General features: G+C 47.2%; 1 protein-coding gene across 2 annotated transcripts in view; it reads left to right on the top strand.

Annotated features, from left to right (window-relative positions):
- Nucleotides 1-20,571, top strand: part of LDLRAD3 (low density lipoprotein receptor class A domain containing 3) — a 228,793-nt gene that overhangs the window by 103,175 nt on the left and 105,047 nt on the right. Inside the window, exons 3-4 of one of the 2 annotated variants that reach the window (XM_041773225.1) lie at nucleotides 1,840-1,984; nucleotides 9,307-9,432. In XM_041773225.1, the coding sequence (XP_041629159.1) occupies nucleotides 1,840-1,984; nucleotides 9,307-9,432 (271 nt within the window). The remainder of the gene's footprint in view (nucleotides 1-1,839; nucleotides 1,985-9,306; nucleotides 9,433-20,571) is intronic. The other variant, XM_041773226.1, reaches the window with a different exon arrangement.

Here is a 20,571-nt window from a genome sequence, read left to right as displayed (position 1 = left end):
TTGCCCTATGTTTCCTCCTTCTTTATTTTTTGTTTTTTTGTTTTTTTTTTCCTCCTTCTTGGCCAGGTGTTCCTTAGCTAGGAGCAGCTTGCTAGCAGAAGTTATGTTTGATTCCCTTTGCAACCCCTTTTGGCCCGATGTGTGGGATAGAGAGCCTGAGAATTACCATGAATGCAATGAATAACTGAAAGAGTGAGGCCTTCGTGTAAACATACTACTGGTTTCCACATCATTTTTCTCAGCGCCATCCATAGATGGGAAGAAGAGCCGTTTGTAGACCTGTGGACCATGTTGGGGCAGGGAAGATAGGATCAGATCCCTACTAGGTATCAGGCATCATGCTGTCTTCTCTACATGCAAAATCTCATATATTATTTTCCAACAACTAATGAGGTCTGTGCTCTCTTTATTTCCCTTTTACGGACAGGGACACCGAGGCCCAGGGAGGTTAAGTGACTTGTGCAGAGTCTCAGCTATTATGTGGCAAAAGGGGGATAGAAGCCCAGATGCTTCTGAACCCTAAGCCCTTCTGACTTCTAAGCTCCAGGCTGCATACCTCCTATTCTTACGAAAGAGGAGGTGGTTAGAAACAATTTTCCATCTGACAGTGTTCTGTGGCAGCTGTTGCAGCTAGATGCCTTCTTTCTATGTTCACATTCCAATGAGCTTGAGGTGTTTTGCTCTCTCCACTTCCCAATATGTATCTCCAAAGCAGCCCATATGGTGTTTGAGGAAGAAATAATGCATTGTGGTATCTGATCGATAGAACTTGGGAGTCCACTCTAGTAGTCAGGTGGACTTGAACGGCTGGAACAAGCCAAGGACTTTTTTTCCCCCCTCAGGTAATGATGAATGTGCAAAGACTTGAATCCCAGGTGTGGATTTGGCTTTCTGGGGTGTTTGTCCTCTGCATCGGGACCATAATGAAACACCTGTTCTTTTTTTCTCTCCTAGACTACTTAGAGAATCCCAGGTATATTGGTTTTTTTTTTTTTTTTTAAAGCCTGTTACTTTTTGTAAGGCTTTTTTTCCTTCCTTGCTTCCAACCATGAAGTCATGTTTGACTTTTCAAAGGAACCACACAGTTTGACATTTTACAAAATGAACCAGGGGACTGAATATAGTAGCACATTTAGATCCATTACTTTTTTGCAAAGTTTTTAGCCAGTGATGCTACATGGAGGCATTCACTTTGGGGACACTGGGGAGAAGGGAAGCACTGTGTGTGTTGGTTCAAATTATGCGAATTTTATAATCTTGATTTTTTTTTTCCTAACTTACATTTCAGTGTAGATAATTCTCATATCTTTAGTGTAAGCTTCAGTGCAACTAGCTCGAGGCACATTTCTTATGAGAAATAAGATTTAAAAAAATTTCTTTTTTGATTAAAGAAAACAGACCAGGTACTTTTTACTGATCTCAGGAGCAAGTTCATACTGACCTGCTTTCAGAGCTCCCAGTACCATGTTGTTTCTGCCTCTGGGCCTTTGCACACACCGTTCCTCCTTCTTGAAACAGTCTCCCCAGCACCAAGCTTTTCTCTGTGGCAGAGCTGTCTGCAGCGTATCCTTGTTCTTTGCAGGTATGACACAGAGTTTGTGAATTAATGTTGTTGAAATGACTAAAGGAGCAGGACCTCAGCCTGTCTAAACATTACATGGGTTTCCCCCGTAGCTATGTGTGAAGTGTTTTTTGTTGAGGCCTGCTTTCCTTTGAGCAGCCTTTTCTGAGGTCGGCCTCTGTCTCCCTTTGAGATTGGGTGTCCTCTAGCCCCCCATTAGAGCACTCATGGCCCTGCACACGGGGGCTCATTTTCTTGTCTTTCCTCCACTCTGTTAGGAAGTACTGTTTGAACCACCACAGAACTGCCTCGGAGCCACAGTTCCTGGAGTGGTTGCTGGTCTGTGCCTGTGGCAACATCAGAAAGAAAGGAATGATGAGGTCCTTTGTTCCTGGGGCAGAAGATACAGGTGGAATCTGGCAGGTGGGGTGTCCTCATGGGAGTGTCCATTGGAATGCTCTGTGCTTAATTAACATGAATGCAGCCCCCCTAAGGGAGAGGCAGCCCTGACATTCTTCTGCAGGAGGGTCACTGACATCCTTCGTCCTGAAACACCCCTGTACAGGACAGGACATTCTAGAGAAATGTTAGCAAGCAGGACCGTCCTTGGAGTCAGACCCTGTGCCTTTGTCGGGCCCTTAGAGGCGACCAATCGTGCAGCCTGGGAAAGTTAGTTCAGGGAGGTCTCCTGAAAGGAGGGACACTCTTTGCATCAGCTCGTGATTAGTGTAGCCCAGGGAAACTGGTTCCAGCAAAGATTGATGCTCTGTGCCCGCTGCAAATTTTAAAAGATAAAAGAAGAGTCATGGTTTCCTTGACTGGATAGGAATGTCCCCTACTTTGCAAAGTAATGAAATACACAGATGTTAAAATGAAGAGAGACAGAGATAAATGGGGAATAATAGAGCACCGGCAGCAGCAGGGAAGAACCAACTTAACATAAACATTTGGGAACTGTGGGGTGTTCTCAGCCTGTGGGCTTCTAGGAATATCTTTGCCAGCAGGGGAGGATCGGCCTATCTCAGGTGGACGGGCCGGGGCAGGAGGCTTCTCCTGTAGCCATCTGTGGCCAGAAGACAGTCCCCGTTCCTCTGGGAGGAGGCAGTCAGTGATCAAAAGGGTGCTGAAATATGAACTATGCCCATCCTGTGACCTTGCACTTACACCTTAAAGAGATGTCGTACAAGTGGGGAGTATAGTATATGCATCTGTGTGTGCGGTGTTAACTGAAAACACCCCAAATAGCCATCAATAATGAGACTTAATAGGTGCACTAAGGGGGGACAGAGGTGCACTAGAATTACCAGTAGCTGTTAAAAGTGATAGCGTGGACCTGTAGTTATCAACATGAAAAGATGTCACACTATATTGGGAGTGACAAGAGCAAGTTTAGGATAGTATAGTGTTTTGGGGGTGCATGTGGGTAAAAATATATGCTCAGATTTTTATTAATTTAGTCAGTAACTATTGAGTAATGTGTGCTAACCAGGCACTCTCTGGGCATTGGAGGTAGAACAATGAACAACACCGTGGTCCTTAGCTCTTCGGAAGTGAAGCACTTGGAACCAGCAGCGTTGGCATCACCTGGGAGCGCTGGGAATACAGAATCCCGGTCTCCACTCCAGACCTACTACTACATTTTACTGAGGTCCTAGGGCGAGCCATTTGCATGCACTAGTTTTTGAGATCATGCTGCAGGAGTGTGTTTACTAAAATGGCCACAGTGGCCTTGCCTGGGTGGCAGCAGTTCAGGGCAGTTTTCACATTTATCCTTGTATGTTTTCCCCGTAGTTTGAATTTTTCACGGTGAGCTGTGTCATGAGTTTATAAAAGCCAGGATGGCAGTTTTGCAAAAGAGCTTAAAGCTCCTGCTTCTGGTTCTTTGGGCTGTCACAGGCACACACTGGCAGGATCCGGGAGTGGGAATTGGAGGCAAGCCGGGGGGGTGGGGAAGGCGGGGAGGGCGGGGGTGGAGGTGGCAGCTGTTGCTCATTTGGCCAACTACAGATGCCTGGAAGAGAGACCCCAGATACACGTGGTTTTGGCCGGAGCTCTTGCCACAGCCTGCGAGATGCTGCAGGCCTGACGAACGAGTTCCTGGCTGCTTTGGCTGAGTGGAGAGGCTCTGGTGACTGTTGTGGGGTGACTCTGTGGGGAGGGTCTGGGCCCGTAGCTGCAGACAGCAGGGCCATGCTGCAGCACCTCATCCTCCAGGACCAGTGAGCAGCCCTAAGCCCTTTCTGGGCAGACTGGCAGCCAGACTGGCAGCGTGGTGCCCGCTCCAGAGTGTTTTTCCCCACGGCTTGGAAGGTTCTGGCCATGTGGTGGAGGGGCTTTCAGTTTCATGGGCCCCCCACCTGAATCTGAAGCCCAAGGTGGGATTTGGCAGGCCGTGGCTCTATCGCACCCTGCCTCAAGCACCTTCTAGTTGAAAGAGGCTAGACTCGGGGACTGAGAACTGGATTCTAGCCCAGTCTGACCCTAAATAACTGTGTGACTTCGGGCAACTCTCAAACTGCCTCCTTACGCCTCAGTTTTCCACTCCATGGAAAGTGAGCCTCAGACACTGAACGAAGCTATGTGCTCCAGCTGTTGTGCACATAGAGATCGGGTCTTTGTTCTGGGGGTCTCATAGCTTGGCCACACCGGGGTGTCTCCTGGTTCCCCTCTAGTCCTCATGTAATCCCCAGACACTGGTCCTGCATTTTGGAGGCCAAAGCAGCTTTACATCTAGGACAGTGGCAGGGAGAGCTTATTGCAGATTTGCTTGTTTATGGCCTTGCTGGCAAAATAAGAAGTTGGCAACTGTTTTAGTCCTTCACCCACCCCCATCCCGTTTTGTAAAAAAAAATTTTTGTTTTACCAACCTGTAAAAATCAGTCACTGTGACAACCAGGCCCTAAGAGGGGAGAGGACACAGATCCGGAAATAAACCAACCCAGGAGAGCACTGGCTCTTGTCTCCCCCTGCTAGCGAAAAGCCATCAGCCTGAAAAGTTCACGGAGCAGGTCCTCGAAAAATAGTGAATTCCGGGTGATGGGTGGTAGGGAGTCCCCCTGTCCACGTCGGTGACATCAGACACAGCCAGGTTTCCACCGTCAGCTGGGGGCGCTTCTGAGCTTCCTGCTGAAATCTCCCCTTCGTGGAAATGGGGGCCAGAGGAGGGACCCCGAGCCCTGCAGTGGGTCGTGCAGGCAGGGAGCAGCCGACAGCTGCCAGTCAGCGGCTGGCTTCTCTCGGAGCCTCAGCCAGGCGCTTGGCTGGCCACCTGTGACCCGGCTGGCCTGTGGCCTTAGCAGGCGTCCGACGGCGCAGATGTACATCCTGCAGGATGGCTCCCCCTGACAGAGCCAGTGGCTGAGCATCGCTGTCAAGGCAGCACGACTCATTAGCGATTCTTGAGAAGGGCTCAGGGGCAGGGCCAGAGAGCTGGTTAATTGAATGGTGGCTAATTTATTTATAATTATTCATATTCTTTTTCTTTGTCTCCTAAAGCCTAATCCTTTGGAGCTGGCCTGGGCCTTAGAATTGTCCAAAGAGGCAGAAGAGCAGACGAGTCCAGAGCTTTTCTAGCACGGTCAAGCTCCTCCCTCACTTCTGGACCTCAGGTCTCCTATCTGTGAAATGGGCTTTTTGTGAGGAGTAAATGAGGTGGCATTTGTAAAACCTGGAGTGGAATGCTTTGCCCATGGGAAGCATTGAGTCAGCTAGCTGTTATTACCCAGTCCCACTCTCTCGTATAGGCTCATCTGTATATTCAGAAAATATTTATTACCTGGGGTCCACACTATATAGGGCAGCTCCTTGAAAAGTGGTGAGTGAAAGTATTCAAATGCATCTGTTCATCATTTAAGTAGCACAGCACAAAGGCGGTGACATCCTTTCCTAGGAAGGATAAGAAAGAAGCAGAGTGAAGGCTCGAGAGATGGAGGGTGGGAGTCTGAGTTTCTGGGTCAATGATACAGTGTCTGTATAAGCGGAGGCTTGGGCCATGTGACCCTGGGAGAAAGAGTTCAGGCCAAGGGAACGGCAGGGTGCACACTGGTCCCGAGGTGGGAGCATGTGCGACAGCTCCCCGGGAAACAGGGAGGCCTGCATCGCCGGGCAGGGAGCATGGGTAGGTGTGAGCCGGAGGGGTTTCAGGGCTGAACGATGTTGGGATACGGGCTTTAGGCTTTTCTAAGCTGCTGGGAGGGCAGTGACATTTCAATTGGAAGTTTACAAGGAAGCAGCTCTCTGATGTCAAGGCCCATCAGCAGCCCTGATCTGGTGGCCAGAGCAAGGCCGGCTCGTTCCCTGGTTTGAGCATCCACCTCTGGGTCTCGCCTGTCACAGCTGTTACCATGGTGTTTGCTAAATGGTGACTTTCTATTTTGCACACCTGCTCTCTGTTTAATAATTAGAATTCTTCTATAAGGAAAAATTCCCTTCTTCCCCATTTACTTATTTATCCAACGATTTATGATGCCAGTATGGACTCACAGATACTTATCGTCTCCTCTGGGTTATAGTTCAAAACTATGATTATTTTGTCACTCAGAGTGTCACAGCTCTGACCACAGTGGGGAGCTCCTTCACGTTGACTCCCGTGTCCTTTTGACATGCCTCCATCGTATGTTGAGCACTTCTTTACTCTTTGGCAACACAAGACCCTCCAGGTTCATCTTGGGTTTCCCCCTGGAACTAACTGCTTCTCCAAGGAGCTCTGGTTCCCTTTATTGGATAATGGTATTTAGAAACCACGATCTGGTGCTGGGTGTGCTCATTTGCTACTGGAGTGTATTGCTTCTTAGCCTTCTAAGCAGACGGAACTGGGAAATCCATGTATATATGCTAACCCAGGCATACACACCAGATCGATATATTTTTCTCTTTTTATCTATCTCTCTGTCTGTGTGTCTGTGTATCTAAGTATCTGTCTATCTTTACAAACCTTGAATTTGTATGGATGCCTTAACTTCCAGTCCGATGCTTCAGGGATCATTTAGCCCCTCTACTTTCCTTATTTCTAACTTCTTCCTCTGAGAGTGAGAAGCCTCATGGTTTTTATTTGCAGTCTATTTACTTATTTGTTCAGTCCGAGTACACACAAAGGTAGTTTCAGAACTGCTAATCCATACCCCAGTGACAAATAAAAGTAGAGTGCTCTATTTGTGTACAATTCTCTTTTTCTTTAGCCTGATAGAATCCAGGCCAAAAAAAAAACAAAAAACAAACAAACAAAAAACCCAGTTTCCTGAGTTACATAGACTGTTTCTGTTTCTCCCCACACCCTTCAGTGAGGTGGGCTTACTCCTCTGTAATCCAGTTGCATTCGCTTTTGCTGTTTCTATCCCATTTTGAATATCCACATGCATACACACATGTGGATGATTTTAATTGTTTGCTGTTTGGGTATGTAAAATATTGGGGTTCTAAGAGTCAGAGCTAATAGACTCATCCCAGCTGCCTCGTTCTAATCCCATTTCCCTATTCTTTCCACCCCTTTCCTACCCAACCCCCATACATAACCAGTCTCTTTAGTTTCTGATTTATCATTCCTGTGTGTCTTCTGCACAGATGAACCAATCTGTGTACATTTTCTTATATCTCTTTCTTTTCCTCATATAGAGCTCATATAGAGGGTTAAAATATTGTAGATACTCCTTTGCACTTTGGTTCCCCCCCCCACTTAACAATGTATCCTTAGATCATTTCATATTAGCTCATAGAGATCTTCCAGAATTAGCTTTTTTGTTTTTTGTTTTGTTTTGTTTTGAATGAGCTTTTTTGACTTTGGCAATCAGGAAAAAAATTAGCCTGAAGTAATTTTAAAGTAAAGTAAAATTAAATTCTAAAGTAATTTTAAAATTCTGTAATGATGATGATAAATAGTATAAGCATTACCATTAATTGAGCATCTACTATATACCAGAGTCCATGCTAATAAGCATTTCATATAGGTTATCTCATTGAATCCTTCCTAGAGCTCTGGGAGGTGGATGTTACCTCCAATTTACTGATGAGGGAACAGACTCAGTAATATTTAGAAACTTGCCTGAGTTCATAAAAAGTAGAGCCACAATTTGAGCCCAAGACACCGTCTCCCAAGTTTGTGCTTTTTAAAAGCATATCAGCACCATTATGGAAGTTCCAGGTTGTAACAGTGATGGGGATTTTTAAAACCCAGGCATGTCCCAGGCCTTAAAACCCTGTTGATTGTGGATGATGCTGCCAAAGTTGGCATGTTCCTGATGGCAGGAACATGAAGGTAATTTACAGCTTGTTTGCTCCCAAGAAATGCCCTTCCTTCTTGAGGACCACGGGTCTTGCCTTTAAGGCAGGAGATGAGAGGGATGTTAGTCGGGGCCTGCTACCTGGGATGCAGCAATAGATCTGATCTTATACCCCGTAATCACAAGCCAGAGTAGTCGGCACCATTAACGGGGAAGTACATTACCCCACAGGGCTGTTTGGTTAGCAGGGCACTCAGTCAAGCCCAAGTTATAGCAGTTTCTGTTAAAACTGTTTGTACAGCAGGAGGGGAAGAAGAATTTCTCTGAGCAGGAGTCTGGTTTCTGTTGTAAGAAATGACAGATAGGCAGTTGAGTTGGTCGAGAGCTTGGCTTTTGGAATCTGAGTGCCTGGGGTGTCACCCCATGTCAGATTTGCTAGCTGTGTGGCCTTGGGTCAGTCACTTTACCCTCAAAGCACACCTCTGGAGTGGGGATAAGAAGCATACCTGTCTTTGTCAGCGGTTCCCAAGATTGCCCCCAGGCCCAGTGATTTGCTGGGAGGATTCAGTGATCTCAGCATATAGTCCTGTGATGAATTAAAGTGGAAGGACACAAAGCCAAAGCAGCAAAGGGAAAAGGCAAATGGAGTGAAGTCTAGAAGAAACCGGGTTCAAACTTCAAGAGTCCTCTCCCAGTGAAGTGGCACAGGATGCACTTAATTCCCCAGCAACAAGTCGCGACAGTCCGGGAGAAGTGCTTTCCACTGGGGAAGCTCATTACAGACTCAGCGACCAGGGATTTTACTGGGGGCTGGTTACGCAAGCACTGTCTGCCCAGCATGTACCCAAATCCCAAACTCCCAGAAAAAAGGCAGGTGTTCAGCATAAATTGCACTGTTTGCATAAATAGTTTAGGTGCAGCGAGCCTTTCTTAGGAGAAGGTGGTGTGAGCCCTCACAAAATCCAGGTTTCCAGATGCCAGCTGCACGAGGGCCAACCTTGGAAGCAGGCAAGCCTCTCTAAAGGGTAGCCGTCTCAGGCCTGTGGTGTTGAATTTTTTTCTGCACAACATGCCATTGGGTGGTTGGTGGGTGGATTAAATGAGATCATCCATGGAAAGCTCTGGCCATGGTGTCTAGTATGGGAAGCATTTGGTACCTGTAGATGATTCTGACCGTCAGGGAATGAATTATGAGTGATCTGTTAGCACCTCAAGAGGAGGCTCATCCATCGCTCGTCTGCTCCCTTGTTCATTCCTTTGTTCAGCACACTCTGAGTGAGCCCTGCTGGTACAGGGCCATGGAGACACAGTGGAATTAGCCACCCCATTCCTTGAGGGTGATGCACATGGGCTTCCAGTCTGGCTGGGCATTCATTGGTGGTGGGTGGTGGTGGTAAGAGGTCTTTCGGGACTTCAGGTAAATGTGAAAGGACCCCTTTGCACCCTTAGAGTTAGTGGGATGGATATGCAAGTGGTCAGAAAACTTAACCTCCTAATGGCTTGCTCTTTGTCTTGTCTCCCCAACTGTAGCCAAGGCTAAGTCAAAATGCGGCCCTACCTTCTTCCCCTGTGCCAGCGGCATCCACTGCATCATTGGCCGCTTCCAGTGCAACGGGTTCGAGGACTGTCCTGATGGCAGCGATGAAGAGAACTGCAGTAAGTACCAGGAGCACTTGTGCACCATCCTGTGTTCATTCCGGGGCCTCCATCGCAGCCCCCCCCCCTTCTCTGTGCTCCTCACTCCCTTAGGCTCAGGCATCTTCTGTTGTTATACCCAGATCCTGTTCTTCACACTTCTTTCTGGAGTACATGGCCAGCTCCCATTTATCGGGGACTCTGTGAAGTGCTCTGGGCCTGGGACATACTTTGTTTTCTGTTCCAACAGAAAGCTCTGCAGGTGTAGGTGTCTGATGATCATTAACAAATACAGAATCTGAAGTGTAGGGACGTCAGGGAACTCATCCAGCATGACACAGGTCCCACTGGCAGAGTTGATTCTCTGCTCCCTTAGACCCTCCTCTCGTCGACTCTCCCACTCAACCTGTTATGTGCTTGCTTTCCTTCCCACTTTGAATTATTTTTAAGGGGATGTGTATGTATTAACATATGTCAGAAGAAATTACTTTTTTTAAAAGACTTTATTTATTCATGAGAGACACAGAGAGAGGCAGAGACACAGGCACAGGGAGAAGCAGGCTCCCTGCCAGGAACCCGATGTGGGACTCGATCCCAGGACCTCGGATCACTCCCTGAGCTGAAGGCAGACGCTCAGCCACTGAGCCACCCAGGCATCCCAGAAGAAAGTATTTTTTTAAAAACACCCAAATAGTATAGAAAGCTAACGTTCTCCATGCCTTGTGACTGTCTCGATTCCTTTCACTGGCTGTGTGGTATTCCAAGGTAGCAATGCACGGGTGGACACATGTCCCCTCTCGTTCCCTCTGCCCAGCCTGCCCAGCCTCTCAGCCGTGCAGGTGCTGAGCTTCACACTCCATGGCCCGGACACACGCAGTCCTTTCCTGACCAACATCTCTTGTGTCCAGAACCACTTCTCACACTGCAGCTGTGGGGACCATCAAGCATCTCTTCCCCACCTTCCATGCTGTCAGCTCTCCCTGCAAGTGGCTTTGGAATTCACAAAATATCAAAAAATGTAAAAAGGAAAACGAAACTGCCCCAAATGATGCATTGTTAATAACTGAGCTTTTTTTGTGCCCGTCTTCTCTCTCTCTCTCTCTCTCTCTCTCTCTCTCTCTCTCTCCCTCTCCCCCCTTCCTCCCTCCCTCTCTGTATTATATATGTATGTGTATATATACACGTGTCATTCACCAGGATTGTTATCATCAGCAATATGATTGTCATATATATTATCAGTTGTTTTCAAAACATGTTTTAATGACTTGTGGGTTTTGAGAAACTTTCTTTCCCTTATCCCGTTGGTTCTGTCTTAAGCCCCTAAAGAGGAGGGGGACCATCGCCCGTGTTATTTATGCCTTTCCAGGGAACACAGTTGTCGCTGTGCCCTCCCAGTGGGGACACGAGGAGTATATAACTCTCCCGTGTGTCTTCTCCTTTTGCCTTATTTCATCTTCTGGATCCCACATGGCAGAAATACGGCTTAGAGGCTGGATTGCTGAAAGGTTAGTAGAGTAGCGGGAGCCCACCTTAGGAGGAGGACACAGGTCACTAACAGGGTAGCAGCCTGATGGAGCAGGATGACTCTGGAGCTGCAGAGTCAGGCCCCAGGTTTGTGTGCTGCCCTGATTCAGCTGGGTTGGCCGCGCTTCATAATCACCTTGCGCAGTGGTTTCCTCGCCTCATGAAACGGAGCCGCCAAGAGCCTGCCTCCTGAGTGGTTGTGACAGTTAGACGAGGCGGCATCTGAAAGGTGTTCAGTGTGGTGGCTGGTTTTCAATGGAGTTTAAAAACCCGTAGTGACTTAAAACAAAACTGTGAGTGATTAAGAGGAAGACCCTATTTACTACCATTTCGTCTTTGGCTTAGGATGCCCAAGGATGTACTTGTTTTATATTTCACTAAGTGCTTTAGTGTGTGTCAGCTAGATCATAGCTTCCTACAGTCCATGGGGATCTTAGAACCTGAGGGGGGAGTTTTATGTACTATTCATATACACATATTAGAGGGTAATTCGGTGGCAATAAAAAGCAAGTGTGATAAATTCTGGTACGTACATTCTAAATGATCATGCCATCGTGCATACTCCCTGCCATATTAAAGACCCTGTATGATTTAAATGTTTGGATATTGGTCTTTAATTGTCTAAATGACTTAATTATATCCATTCCAAATTAGATCATTGAGGATTAAGCCAGCATTTTCCTCTGGCATATCCACCATCTAAAAATAATGGGTTTTAAATCACTATTTGAAACTGGTAAATAAAAGGAGAGAACCCAGCATTTATCCTCCTTTTTCTAGATGCATTGTGCTTCTGAGTAATTAAATAGCCAACACATAGTAAAGGTTTTTTTTTTTTTTAATTGAAGAATACCAGCTATCATGGAAAAATGAGAGAATTAGAGTATCTGTTTTGTAACCCTGGTGAAGAAGTGGATCATCTGTAGCTCCCGAAAGCATTAGATGAAAAATTGATGGGGAGATTTATAAGGGATGGATGGGGCTGAAAATGCCTGAAACCAGCCATCCATCTGTTCACAGACTCTCTGGATCAACATTGTACCACTTCAAGTAGAATGTGGAAACCCTCTCACCCAATAGATCTCTTCATGTTCTAGTCGTCTGAGAACATCTACATACGTTCAGAATCCTGAAAGGCAATGTTTTAATTTTTGCTTTAAGCTCTCAAATGCATTTTGAAGAACTCCAGTGGAGAAGAACAGTCTGTTTTTACATTTACCCAGAGACTTGCCATTTTACTTGCTCATCCTTCACTCCCAGTATTCCAAGTCTCCTTCTGGTATCATTTCCCTTCTGGCTGAAGCATTTCCTTTAGCCATTCTTTTGAAGCAGGTCTGCTGGCAACAAATCCTCTCCCTTCATCTGACACTGTCTCAATTTCACCTTCATTCCTGAAGGATATTTTTACTGCATATAGAATTCTGGGTTGACAGTTCTTTTTTGAAGCGTTTTAAAAATGCTGTGCCACTTCCTCTGGCTTCTGTGGTTTCCGATGAGAAATTTGCAGCCATTCAAATTGTTTCCCCATAGAAAATGCATCGTTTTTCTGGCTGCTTTGAAGATTTTTTTTTTCTCCCAGTTTAGCTCTCAGCAGCTAGATTATAGTGTGTCTGGCTACGGGGATTTCTTTGAGTTTACTTTGTACAGGATTCTGTTTGAATCTGTAAGTTTTTGTCTCTTGCTATACGTAGAACTTCTTCAGCTATTCTTTCTTCAAATGATTTTCAAGCACTCTTTGTCCTTATCGGATTTGGATAATAACTTTGGATCTTTTGTGATTGTCCTACAGGTTCCTGAGGCTCTGTTCAGTTTTTAATCAGTCTTTTTCTTTTCATTGTTCAGGTTGGATAATTTCTTTTAGCCTTTTGTCAAGTTTCTTTTTTTTCCCTGTCATCTCTAGTCTGCTTTCAAGCCCATAGAGGGTGGCTTTTTTTTTTTTTTTTACCCCCCAGTTACTATGTTTTTTTAGTTTTAATGTTTCCTTTCGGTTCTCTTTTATATCTTCTGGGTTCTTTGCTGAGACCACCTATTTTCCATTTGTTGAGAGAGTTTGTGTGATTGCTTGTTAGTGTCTTTCTGGAGTAGCTGCTTTAAAGTCTTCATCACGTAATCCCAACATCTGTCTTATCTTGGCGTTGGTGTCCGTTGATTATCTTTTCCTGTGAGGATTGAGATTTCCTGATTTTTCGCAAGGCAAGTAATTTTGGATTATATTCTGGATATTTTGATGATTATGTCTGACACTCTTTTTGTTTTGTTTCAGTCCTACAGAGAATGTTGGTATTTTTTAAAATAAATTTATTTATTCATGAGACACACAGAGAGAGAGGCAGAGACACAGGCAGAGGAAGAAGCAGGCTCCCCGCAAGGAGCCCGATGTGGGACTCGATCCCGGATCTCGGGATCACGCCCTGAGCCGAAGGCAGGTGCTTAACCGCTGAGCCACCCAGGTGTCCCGGTAATTTTGTTTTAGTAAGCAAATGACCTTGGGGTCAGGCCACAGATTCCTATCAGCCCCTCTGTGGGCTATAGTTGCAATAGTTTTCAAGCTGTTTCTGCAGTGCTGTTTCTATACGGGGTGCCATGTACTCCCTCTGGTCAGTCTCGGACCCTGGAACCTGCACAGTGGTCTGTGCATTTGGTTCTCAAAGTCTTTGGTGTGCTGACTAGGACCACATCCACGCATGTGCAGCCTGGGGACCAGCCTAGACATTCATAAATTTCTTTAGGGAGCCACTTTTCCAAGTCCTCCTACTCCACGATCTCTCTGATGCTTTCCAGATTCCTGGCACGCTCTGTGGGGGAGGGAGGGAATAGGTAAGCCCACCACCATTTCAGCGATAGCTTGAATTTTAGCCTTCTTCCCCACTTGAGTTCCTCTAGTTTACTTCTCAGAATCTAAAAGAGCCGCTGTATTTCTACATGCATTTGGCTGGGCTTCTGTTCCAGCTGCATTCAGGGAGGGAGCCAGGGCGGGTGTCATTACTGCACCTGACCCAGAATTGGAACCTCTCGCAAGTCAGTCTGAGCATCAAAAGAAAAGAGACAGCCAGATGTTGTTTGCCTTCAGATGTGACCTGGCAGGAGCACACATCATCACTGTGAGGGATTTCTGCCTGCATTTGCAACCAGATTCTGATGGAGCCTCTAAATCTGCCTTAGTCAGTCCTGGCTGCTATAACAGAAGGCCACGGATTAGGGGATTTGCACAGAAACTTACTTCTTAGAGTCCTGGAAGTCCACCACGCAGCGTACCATCACGACTGGGCTGTTGGTGTGGGCTGGCTTCCTATAATGTCCTCACCTGGCCTTCCTTGGTGCAGACACACACAGGGAAATACCTTGGCCCCTCATCTCATGGGGGCCCTAATCCCATCATGAGAGCACCACCTTCATGACTTCATTTTACCCTAATCTCCTCCCAGAGCACCCCTCCCTCCATCCTGAGACCATCTCCCCTATGAGGGGTTAGGGCTTCAGCATGTGGACTCCGGGGGACACACACAGCATGCAGTCTGTAACACCATCCATTGGTTTACGGGAAATTCAGGGACAGGGGAACATGTTAGTGGCTCCATAGGGGACAAACTGCCAGATCCAGAATGTGGGAGATTTTACAGGACTCCATTTCCTGCATTAATAAATTCTAAGAAAAATTAGAGGAAGAAGGAACCTACAGATGGATGGGGTATGAGAGACAAATGAGTCAAATGCAATGTACAGATCTCATTTCAATCCTGACTCCAACAAACCCCATCTGTTAAAAAAAAATACCCCAAATTGAGTTAATTGGAAAAATGTGAATTGTAGTTGTATATTTGATGATGTTAAGGCATTATTGTTAGTTTTTTTTTATTGTTTTTTAAAAGTGTGAGAATGACTTTTTTTTTTTTTTTTTTCTGAGAGAGAGGAAGTGTGTATGCATGCCTGAGCAGAGGGAGGGTGGAGGGAAAGAGAATCTCAAGCTGACTCCCCATTCTGCATGGAGTCTGGTGTGGGGCTTGATCTCAGGACCCTGAGATCATGACCTGGGCCAAACCAAGAGTTGGATGCTTAACTGACTGAGCTACCCAAGTGCCCTGATACTCTGTTTATTATTTTTTAAAAGTCCTTCTATACAAAGATACATATGTACACATACATATATAATATCCTATAGTATATTAGATCTTTATAAGAATAATATGTAATAAAGACAGTGGAATTGCATGAGGGGTAGTGAATGGGAGTAGAATTGAAATAAAAACATCGGTGAATTGGTAAAGTTTAAAGCCAGGTGATCAGAACACGGGGGTTCACTATGCCAGCCTCTATTTTTCGATATTTGAAGTTTTCTGTAATAAAAGAGTAAAAAGAAATAGAGATAAAAGAGACTTTTTGTTGACTTACATCCTGACTTCTCATAAATAACAAGAGAGTCATATCTTTAAAGAACCTTGTTTCTACGGACATGTTTTCCCACCTTTTGCATTCTTTTGACACGAGAGTGAAGCCAGAACCAGGATGTCCTCTTAGAGGCTCATGACGCTGAGATTTTACCCTTTGACTTTTTGTCCTTCCTCCCCTGGTTGTGTTGGGCCTCTCCTTCTCCCGTGTGCCCAGACCTCTTGGGCTGGATGTGGGGCCACTGGCCCGGCTGGGCGCTCAGCCCTGCCCTGGGTCCTCATTTGGAGAGGATAGGGACTCCTGCCCAGTGCCGAGATGGCAAGTGGCCTGAGTGGCCACTGTGGGACATTGACTCAAGCTAAGGATCTTCTACTCTTGCTTTCTGTGTAGTTGTGCCCAGAAGAACCACCATGTCCTCCTAGAATGTGTTTCTTCCACATTCTGCTGATGAATTCTTTCCTGTCCCCCTAAACTGCTGCCTGGCTTCACCAGTGCATCTAGTTTTGGTTCACAGAGCCCCTCCGTGTTGCCGTATTCCCAGAATGCCAGTTGTGTCAGCCAGATTAGATTCTGTATTTTGTCCTCAGCACCCTCAGGGAGTCGGGCCTACGTCGGATGAGTTGGGGGGGGCGGGTTGCAGCAGGGGGACTCTTCCACCCAGTGCTCTACGGCCCCCTCATCAACGTCTCCTTAGAGACTCCTTCCTTCTGCTTAAATGACCCTCTTCTGGATGGAAACGCTCCTGATGTGTCAGGGCTGGGCTGGGTCATTCTCCTGTATGTTGGCACACCATCTTGGCCCTTCTCCAGACAAATGCCACCTCAAAAGAGAGACCTGCCCTGAGCACCCTATAAAAAAAAATACCTCCTTTCCTTCCCAGTCTCCTACCGTGTCTCCTTCCCCTGCCTCACCGTCCTTAGTCCTGCTTTGTGTTTATTCTCTGTCTTCCCTGCCGCATCGTGACCTCGTGAAATGGTATTATTGCCAGGTTCACAGCTGTATTCCCAGGGCCAAGGAGACAGTCTGGCTCATCCTTCGCATGCAGTAAATATCTGGATTAAATCGCACTTCTCATGCTTTATCTTCATTGCATATTGACTCGCCTGTCTCCCCACTAGAATGTAAGCTCTTTAAGAATCCAGACTGGGTTTTCTTTTATCCCCTGTGCCTAGTAGAGTGCTTTATTTCAAGGACATAGTCAATAGTAAGTGTCTGTTGAATGAATGGGCTAAGCAACTAATCGAACAAAGGGTTAAAGCAGGAAGACAGGCAGTCAGGATGTATCCCTAACATATGGAGGTCTTGCTCCTCTTCTTCGGTCTCAGATGTATACCCAGAGGGCATATTTAGGCCATACATTGTTCATTAACCCCAGCTCCTACCTTCTTTCAGATTCTCATCTTCTTTCTACAATCTGTGCCGACCTGTGCAAGACACTGCAAAGGATGTAGAGATGGGTCAGATACAGGACTCTGGCATTGTTGAGATTATACTCAAGCAAGGGAGACAGAAATACTGACATCCAAATAATTAAAATATGGGGTTGGCAGTTGGGAGCGCTGGGGGAACCAGTGATTGGGGAGATTATTTCCTTCTGGGCTCATCAGTGGGAACTGTTGAAGGAGATGGACGTAGGAGGATGGATACCATTAAAAAATTGGCACTGCAGTTCTGTGGGGGGTTTTCAGGCCAAGGGCCCAGGCAGAGGCTGGGAGGTATGCAAGCTGCACGGCACAGAAGCCACTTGGTTGATAGCTGCTGAGCACTTACTATGCATATGGCATGGTTCTATATGCTTTCCATGTACAATCTCATTTTAGGCTGGTAATATTATTACTCCCCTCTTTAAAAAAATATTTATTTGAGAGATTGAGAACATGTTAAGGCAGGAAGGGCAGAGGGAGAGGGAGAAGCAGGCTCTGCTGAGCAGGGAGCCTGATACTTGGGGCTTGATACCAGGACCCTGAGATCAAGGCAGACGCTTAACCTACTAAGCCACCAGGTGGCCCTTTGACTCCCTTTTTATAGACAAGGAAACAGCCACAGAAAGGTTAAATAACTTGCCCAAGGTCACCCAGTCAGCGGTCCAGTCAGCATATCAACCCAGGCAGTGTAAATCCAGGATCCGAGCTCTGAACCACCATATCGGCAGGTATGATTATGTATAGTACGTGTAATGTTAATTATAATAAGCATTTCTTGGATCCCGACTGTGGTGCACAGGCTAGTCTCAGTTACTTGTGTGTATTGCCTCAATTATAACAAGATCTTATAACATAGGCACTATTTTTATCTCCCATTTTGCAGATGAAGAAGAGGAGGCTGAGACACGTTAGATGATTTTCCTAACCCTGTGTAGCTAGTGAGTGGTAAAGCTGAAACTTGAACCCAGGTGGGCTTCACGTTCAGTTCTGACCATAACAGCAAAACACCTTGGCTGAGTAGGTTGGGGCAGCTCATGAAAAGTTAAGAATTGGGGATTATTTTTTTTTAAGATTTATTTATTTATTTATGATAGAGAGAGAGGGAGGTGGGGGCACAGGACACAGGCAGAGGAAGAAGCAGGCTCCATGCTGGGAGCCCGACGCGGGACTCAATCCTGGGACTCCAGGATTGCACCCTGGGCCAAAGGCAGGCACCAAACCGCTGAGCCACCCAGGGATCCCTGGGGATTAAATTTTTTAAATTATTTATTATTTATTTGAGAGAGAGAGAGAAAGAGAGTAGGAGGAGGGGCAGAGGGAGAGAATGTTGAGCATCTCCAGCAGACTCCCTGCTGAGCAGGGAGCCAGACTCCATCCCATGATCGCAGAGATCATGACCTGAGCTGGAACCAAGAATCGGACAGTTAACCGACTGAGCCACCCAGGCGCCCCTGGGTGGTGCTTTTTATACCCAATGAGGAGCACTTGATACTGAGCCAGATGCAGGGTGGAGAGAGGGAGAAGGTCAAATGTGATTGGAGCCTGGAGAGCTGGGACAGGGTGGCCCCTTTAATACGACTGGAGCCACGAGAAGAGCGGGAGAGAGGAGGTCACCCCCTCTCAGACATGCGGGGTATGAGGTGAGGGGGTATTCAGGCCACAGCGTCCGCAGGGCATCAGGCGAACGATGTTTATTGCAAGAGGAAAGGTCTGGGAAGCCATCTGTGGAAAGGTGGTGGTTGCAGCTGTGAAACTGGATAAAAGGCAGGCGTGGGCGTTGGACAGGAGGTGGGCTTGTCCAGGAAGCCTTTATAGGGCGGAGGAAACCATCATGGGCAGTGAATCACAACTCTGCCCCTGGCACCTCGTGGACTCGAGAGGGCTTTTGAAAATTCAGATCCTCAGAGTCCTTAGAGACGCAGTGGGATGGAGGACCCTCTGCCTCCTGCCTCTTGCCCAGAGTGGTGACCCCTTCCCCTCCTGCAGACCCAGAAGAGGTGCTGGCTCCAGAACGTGGCTGCACACGGGCCACACTGGCTTGGGGCCAAGGGCTGCTGGGCAAGGCCTCATAGAGTAGACCCTGAAAGGAAGGCAAGAACTTGCAGCGGCTGCACACAGGCCGCCCCTTGGAAGGTTGGGGCTGCAAGCCTTTTCCGGCGCAAAGGGAATAGTGCTTGCTAACGGGACAGATGATTTGCACAGGGGCTGGGGGCCAGACGCCCTCCATCCTGGAAGAGAGGAAGTCTCGGGGCAGCTCCGTCTCCCCCAGCTGCCTGGTTTCCAGGGCAGTTGGGGGCTCGAAAGCCGAACTCTCCCCGGAGGCCATGAGGTTGGGATGCTTGGTGAGGAAGTGAGCAGTAACCGCCAGGGGCTGGGGAGCAGATGGGAAATGAGGGAGCTGGTGATGAGGAGTTTCTCATTGATGTGTTTTTATGAAGAACCCTTTGAGCTGGAAGAGGGGCCGACTTCACAGACTCTAAATGGATTAAAGGTGACATTTCCTACATCCTGCTAGAGACAGATTGCTTCATTTCCTGTCTTGAAGCCGGTCAGTTGCTTTTGGGCAACCGCCGTGGGCCTGGGTCCTTCTGCTTCAGATGTGGTTGGAGTGAGCGCTGCCAGTTTAATTAACCACTGAGCTTAACCTTCACTCTCCTCTCTCCCTCTGGCAGGGAGAGACAAGTTCTCTTTCCCGCATATCGTGGGCTGGGAAACAGATCCTCAGATCCCTGTGTTTGTGGTGCTAATAATAATAACCGGGGAGCGCTTTGAGTCTGCTCTTGAGTTCTTGGAATTGACTCTACAGACAATTTTCTCCCTCCTTCTTGAGATACACAATGTTCCTCTTTCTAGTTAACCAAAGAGAGTTATTAATACGTTTTTTGGTGACTGGTAAACCTTCCCAAGGACAGAAAACACCCACGTGGAGCACATTAAGAATTGCTAGAAAATACTGAGACATAACATCCTAAAGTAGGAAGCGTGTCCTGCTCAATTTCTGAGCTATCCATTGAGCAGTGACTGCCTTAGGGTCCTGGGTAGGGCTCCGTGGGGTGGCGGGAACCTGTAAGACTGTCCCTGTCCGCCCGGAGCCTACCTGGTTGGTCAGCCGTGGGCTCGTGCGCACTCATCCTGAAGTTTCCCTGAGCCTGGTCAATGGGTATGGAGGCCCTGGAAGAAATACAGTGGAACCTGAGCTGTGTGGGGTCCTCGGGGGAGTGTTGCTCCTCTGGGTGAGTCTGCCCAGTAACTGAATGTGTTCAGGCCCCCGAGGACCACGGTCCACAGGGATCTGTCTGAGATGTGTTGCATCTTGGTATATTCAGTGTTTACCTTCGCTGTTGACAGCACAGGGCCATTCTTAGGACCATTAATTTTCAGACCGGGTTATAATGCAGGGTTGCTTTTGGCTCCTTTTAGAACTTTCTGGTCTTAGGCGCTCTGCATTTGGAATTTTTATGGCAGCTTTTTATAGCTTTGCCGTCACCCACCGTAGTTGTCTGCTTTTATTTCTTGCTGGCGGTTCGTCTGCTGGGTGGCAGGGAGCATCTCCTCTCCCTTCTAGTTTGCCGTGGCCTTGGGGGTGGGACCACCAGCCTTGCTGGAATTTACATAAATGGAGAATCGATAGATCCTGGGCTGGTGAAGGCTTGAGAGCCATCCTGGGAGGAAGCTCCTGGCCCTTGAATGGCTTGCATGCTGCGATGTGTGTTTTGATGGTCCGGAGGCCTTTTTCTCTGGCTTGCTGCTGAGTTTGGGGAGTGTTCCTGGAGCCTCCCCTGCCTCTGTTTCTCTGCGCTGCAGCTGGGTCCGGAGAGGAGGTGCT

This window comes from Vulpes lagopus, chromosome 11 (genome assembly GCF_018345385.1).
Source record: "Vulpes lagopus strain Blue_001 chromosome 11, ASM1834538v1, whole genome shotgun sequence".
In the NCBI taxonomy this organism is placed as follows: domain Eukaryota; kingdom Metazoa; phylum Chordata; class Mammalia; order Carnivora; family Canidae; genus Vulpes; species Vulpes lagopus.
The sequence above is the reverse complement of the archived record's forward strand: the minus strand, read 5'-3'. Positions and strand labels throughout refer to the sequence as shown.